Genomic DNA, 6,170 nt, shown 5'->3' with positions numbered 1-6,170 from the left:
AGCATCAGTCCTTCCAATGAACATTCAGAGTTGATTCCCTGAATGGACTGGTTGAATCTCCTTGCTGTCCAAGGGACTCACAATTCATTTGTCGCATCCAAGCACCACAATTCAAAAGCATCAACTCTTTGGCACTCAGCTTCTTTATAATCCAACTCTCATATCCATACATGACTACTGAAATAAACATAACTTTGACTATATGGACCTTTGTCAGCAAAGTGATGTCTCTGCTTTTTAATACTCTGTCTAGGTGTGTCATAGCTTTCCTTCCAGGGAGCAAGCCTCTTTTAATCTCATGGCTACCATCACCACCAGCAGTGATTTTGGAGCCCAAGAAAAGAAAATCTGTCTGTATCCACTTTCTCCCTTTTTATTTGCCATGAAGTGATGGGGCCAGATGCCATGATCTTAATTTTTAGAATGTTGAATGTTGAGCTTTATGCCAACTTTTTCACTCTCCTCTTTTACCCTCAACAAGAAGCTCTTTAGTTCCTCTTCTCTTTCTTCCAATAGAGTAGTATCATCTGCATATCTGAGGTTGTTGATATCTCTCACGGCAATCTTGATTCCAGCTTGTGATTCATTCAGCCTGGCATTTCCCATGATGTATTCTACATATAATTTAAATAAACAGGGTGACAATATACAGCCTTGACGAATTCCTTTCCCAATTTTGAACAAGTCAGTTGTTTATATCCAGTTCCAACTGTTGCTTCTTGACCTGCATACAGGTTTCTCAGGAGGTAGATAAGGTGGTCTGGTATTCTCATCTCTTTAAGAATTTTCCACAATTCATTGTGATCCACATAGTCAAAGGCTTTAGTCTAGTCAATGAAGCAGATGTTTTTCTGGAATTCTCTGGTTTACTCTATGATCCAACAAATGTTGGCAATTTGATCTCTGGTTCCTCTGCCTTTTCTAAACCCAGTTTGTACATCTTGGAAGTTCTCAGTTCACTTATTGCTGAAACCTAGCTTGAAAAACTTTGAGCATAACCTTTCTAGCATGTGAAATGAGCACAATTGTGCAGTAGTTTGAACATTCTTTGGCACTGCCCTTCTTCAGGATTGGAATGAAAATTGACCTTCTCCAGTCCTGTGGCCACTGATGAATTTTCCAAATTTGCTGATATATTGACTGAAGCACTTTAACAGCATTACTTTTTAGTATTTTATAGCAATATATACAAGAGCCAAACAAGGTAAGTCTTCACTGATGGATGAATGGATAAAAAAACTGTAATATAGACATATATCCACCCATAAAAAAGAAGAAATTTTTGCCAGTTTCAACAAGGATGGACCTTGAAGGCATTATGCTAGGCGAAATAAATCAGACAGAGAAAGGAAAATACCATAAAATCTCATTTATATGTGTAATCTTAAAACAAAACACAAGTTCAGAGATGCTGAGTAGTTGGTGGCTGCCAGAGGTGGGGAATTTGGTGTGGCAAATGTAGTCAAAAGGTATAAATTTGAGTTGTAAAATTAATAGGTGAAGAGATATAACATACAGCATGGTGACTATAGTGAATACCATACTGTCTATTTGAAAAATGATAAGAAAATACATCTTAAACATCCTCATCATATAAGAAAAATATTTAACTATATATATGGTCATGGATATAACTAGACTTACTGTAGTGATCATTTATCAATACACACAAATATATAAGCATTATGTTGCACACAGCAAACAATATAATGTTATGTCAATTATATCAATTAAAAACTTTTAATAAAGCAAGTTTGGAACATGTGGATTAAATTAGCTCCATCCAACTTCACTTTATAAACTCAACTTAAATGTAGCACTTAGATTTTAAAATATCAAATCTGAATACTATCCTACAGGGTTGGGACAGACACAGAAACAGACAGTAAGTCACCTGCACATGAGATGTAGGCTTCCTCCTTTGGAGAGCAGGAACTGTATTCCCAAGGGTCAGAAGGACACTGCCGGACAGAGGTATCAGTTTTCCAACATTGGATTAAATCTACCCACTGGAGTCTAGAACCTTCCCTGAGACAAACAGAAGCGTTGAGACTTCCACTGTCCCCACAGCCAAGCTGTCTGCAGATCACGGACACAGTGATGTCTTCCATGGGGCTGCGGCAGACACTGCCCCAGGTCCCGTTGTAGAAAACTCCCAGCCACCCAGCACACTGCTGGTCCTCACTCACCATCCTGAGGGCCAGGAACTCTGAGATTGAAGGTAAGGAGATGGGACACAGTGAGCACCCCACTCAGTGCTCTGGGTTTTCCTCTCTCCCCAGAATTGTGAACACTCATCTCTGACTCAGCTGAGGAAGCAAATCCACTAGATAACCAGAGTGAAACCTGTCTCATTTTTATCTGACTTTGTCTGTCTTTCTAAATATTTCTATCACCATGATGTAGTGGATATGAACTGAGAGGAAGACCAACCTGGACACCTGAAAGGGAGTGGAAGCTGATACCTGCTTCCTGACAAAACATCAAAAAGAGTGTATGAAAGGGATGTGATGTGGACAGTGTGGAGGCAGATAGACTAATGGACCTGTGACTGTTTCCTTATCTGGCAAAGGAGACTTTACAGATGTGATTAAGGTAAGGACCTTGAGATTACCCTGATGGATTAACCACCTGAGCACAGTCTAATCACAATCTTAGACTCACTATCCTTTAGAGTGGAATACTTTTCCTCGTTCTGGTTAGAAGGAGATGTGAATATAACAGTTAGAGACGTGGAGCGATGCTGGTCTGATGATGAACAGAAGGGGGTTATGAACAAAAGCAGGCAGGCAGTTTTTAGAAGCTTGAAAAGACAAGAAACAGATTCTTTCCCAGAGGCTGAGAGGTGATGTGACTCTACTGAAACCTTGATCCCCATCCAGTGAGATTCCTGCTGGACATCTAAGCTACAGAAGTGTAAGGAAGTACATGTGTTGTTTTAAACCATTAACTATGTGGAAATTTGATACAAAACAAAAAAACTAGCACCTTGGCTTTAAGACTTCTCTACCATATGTACCAGAAGAGTGAGCCCTGATTTCAAGGAAAACTGAGAAAAGGCTCTGCCAGCAAACACTACTGAGGAGAAAGGACCAGAATCTCAACTGCTGCACGAGGCAGTGAAAGCACCTCGTCTTCACGTCTGCTGGAAAGACAGGCTTCATGGGAGGAAGCCTCCTTCTCTGGTCCTTTCAGCATCTCTCCCTCAGGGTTCAGACCCCCGTCCTCCTGGGCCCTCCCCTCCCCTAGCCTGTGGACAGTGTGGAGTGCTGACCTGAGCAGATGACCCCAGCATCCTCCTTGTGTCTGCAGTCGTGCCGCCCCCACCCCCGGGAAGGGCACCTCCACACATGGGACTCCTTTCCTGTGCAGTTCAGGTCGTCCAGCCAGATTGGGCCTGATCCTGCCCTGAAGTGAGCAGACCCCGTGGCATTGAGGGCTTCTCCACAGCCCAGCTGCCTGCACACCACGTGGGCATCGTCCAGGTCCCAGTAGTCATCACAGATGGTGCCCCAGGAGCCCTGGTCAAGGATCTCCACTCTCCCGGCGCAGGGACCGCCCCCATCCACCAGGCGGAGCTGTCTACTGTGAGGAGAGAGAAATGGGACAATGAGGCGTTGACCTGGGGAATGAATAGGGTCTTCTGTCCTGTGGGACCTTCACCCGAGCAGTAGGGAGCTCTCTCCTCTGAGGCTGCAGACCCTGCTTGTTTCAGACACGGAGTCATTGCACTGGGGCAGCACCTGCGTGCGGTTTCCTGAAAAAAGAGCGATGATTAGAGGGTTGGGAGGGTTGAAGAGCAGGAAACTCAGTTAAGCAAAATAATTTTTAGGAGGGGAGGGGAGTTTGGGGGGAAATCGATACATGTGTATGTATGGCTGAGTCCCTGCCTGTTCACCTGAAACTGTAACAACATTTTTAATCGGCTAAACCCAATACAAAGTAAAAAGTTCAAAATTAAAAAAATAATAATAATAATGACCTAGTGATGGAGCTGAGATGAAAGCTGTAACATACCAGTAAAGTTACCATAATCTTGGTGTTCCCTTTCTCTATGAACAGCCTTGGTCCTGACATGCCATGATTCCTGTTTTAAGCCAAGCTTTGCCCTAAGAATGAGTTAAATAAGTTGCTCTATCCTTAATCTACCCCTAAATAGAGTAAGCAAAACAAAATCCTTTCTGAAGGATTTGTTCAATTTTTTATCTACAATGTTTGTGATTTTAAAAACACTTATATAAAAGAGATCTCAAAAAAATAAAAATAAAAGAGATCTCATGGAAAACAAGAGGAAAAAGAAACATTTAGGGGGACAGAGTGGGGCCTGGTTCTGCTGAGGAGGCGCGGCGGGGGACCGGCTTGGAAAATGCCAGTGGCGGTGATGGCGGAAAGTTCCTTTAGTTTCAAAAAGTTGCTGGATCAGTGCGAGAACCAGGAGCTCGAGGCTCCAGGAGGAATTGCTACACCCCCAGTGTATGGTCAGCTTCTAGCTTTGTATCTACTCCATAATGACATGAACAATGCAAGATATCTTTGGAAAAGAATACCACCTGCTATAAAATCTGCAAACTCGGAACTTGGGGGGATCTGGTCAGTTGGCCAGCGGATCTGGCAGAGGGACTTCCCCGGGGTCTACAGCACCATCAACGCCCATCAGTGGTCTGAGGCCGTCCAACCAATCATGGAAGCTCTCAGAGATGCAACCCGGAGACGAGCCTTCGCCCTGGTCTCCCAAGCCTATACCTCCATCATTGCCGACGATTTCGCAGCCTTTGTTGGACTCCCTGTAGAGGAGGCTGTGAAAGGTATCCTTGAACAAGGCTGGCAAGCCGACTCCACCATAAGGATAGTCATGCCCAAGAAGCCAGTTGCAGGGGCCCTGGATGTTTCCTTTAACAGGTTTATTTCCTTATCAGAGCCCGCCCCTGTTCCACCCATCCCCAAAGAGCAGCAGTTAGCCAGACTCACCGATTATGTGGCTTTCCTCAAAAACTGACCATTCTGAGTTCAAGATCCACCTTCAGAAGCCTGAATACTGACAAGTAGAGAAATGTAAAATTTTTATTTTCAATTTTATTGGATGGATGAATCACCTTGGCATACTTTACTGAGTATGTGATAAAATACATATATAATATCAAGTATATTATATATATTTTGTCCTTAAAACATGCTGAATGGTTGTTGAAACATTTCTTGTTTTGTAATGTTTGACAATTTGGAGTCCAACAGTATTATGCAGTTTATGTTTCCTAGTGACTCGTAAATACAGCCCTCCTGCTTCTTGTAGAACAGTGGTCGTCAAGTGTTGTTCCTGCTGCAGCACACAGCGCGTCCTCCCACCTGCACCATAGGTTGGTAGTCGCCGTGGTGCATTGCAGTGTGAGGAGGACACCCCAGAGGCAGTGTCTGCATTGCTGGGGATAGTAATTCACACCCTCTTTGGAGACCATGCTCTTTTCCTCTGCCCACCTGAGAATCACAAATACAAAATGCTGAGACCGAGCTGAGGAACAAGACCATTTCCCTGGTAAACCAGTTTGCTTTAGATTTTTTTCTGAGAGCGTGAGTACATCCATTGCTGGCTGTGGAGGGCTTGCCATGAAAGTGCAACATTTAAGACATTTGTGAGAAGTATGAAGCTGTAATACTTCCTTTCAGAAGAAGGGAGATGTCAGTGTGGAATGCATTTTTGGGGAAAGAAACTATTACGTGATACACTTTGTACAACTGGTCTGCAGCCTATAGGTTGCTTATGTTTATGCCTTGGGTCAGATTCTGCCCATGGGAGAAATACTGAACACGTCTTTCCTTTTTTTGTGTGACAGCCCTCTGAACATTTGAAGTTGTGTATTGTATTTTCAGGTTAAATCCACCCCCTAGTTCATTTATTCTGCCTTTGTTCAATACATATTTAATTGAATTCTTCAACTGTTTTATTGAAAGTAGTTTCTAGAGGTTTCACTATCCTGTCTTCCTGCGGATGTGTTCTAGTCTGTCATTGTCTCTATTAAAGTACAAATTTCTTAATTAAAAAAAAAAAAAGAAACATTTAAAAAATTTCCCAGAGTATTTGGCTCTTAGAGTTACCTGACAGAGAGTTTATTTTATTTATTTGTATTAATTTTTATTTGAGCATAATGGCTTTACGACATTGTGGTAGCTTCTGC

The 6,170-nt window shown here is 42.8% G+C and overlaps 1 protein-coding gene across 1 annotated transcript; it reads left to right on the top strand.

The window, feature by feature from the left end:
- Positions 1-4,315: 4,315 nt before the first annotated feature.
- LOC102268395 (COP9 signalosome complex subunit 8) lies at positions 4,316-5,062 on the top strand. Its single transcript, XM_005908629.3, has one exon. It carries the CDS (start codon positions 4,367-4,369, stop codon positions 4,994-4,996), a length of 630 nt encoding a protein of 209 aa, XP_005908691.1. The 5' UTR covers positions 4,316-4,366; the 3' UTR covers positions 4,997-5,062.
- The last annotated feature ends 1,108 nt before the right edge of the window (positions 5,063-6,170 follow it).

The sequence above is a fragment of the Bos mutus genome, unplaced genomic scaffold (assembly GCF_027580195.1).
Source record: "Bos mutus isolate GX-2022 unplaced genomic scaffold, NWIPB_WYAK_1.1 CTG1582, whole genome shotgun sequence".
Lineage (NCBI taxonomy): Eukaryota > Metazoa > Chordata > Mammalia > Artiodactyla > Bovidae > Bos > Bos mutus.
This window is presented reverse-complemented; position numbering and strand designations above follow the sequence as displayed.

Bases quoted from the DNA above. Each gene is read 5' to 3' on its own strand.
- LOC102268395 (XM_005908629.3), top strand. From the start codon at position 4,367: ATGCCAGTGGCGGTGATGGCGGAAAGTTCCTTTAGTTTCAAAAAGTTG.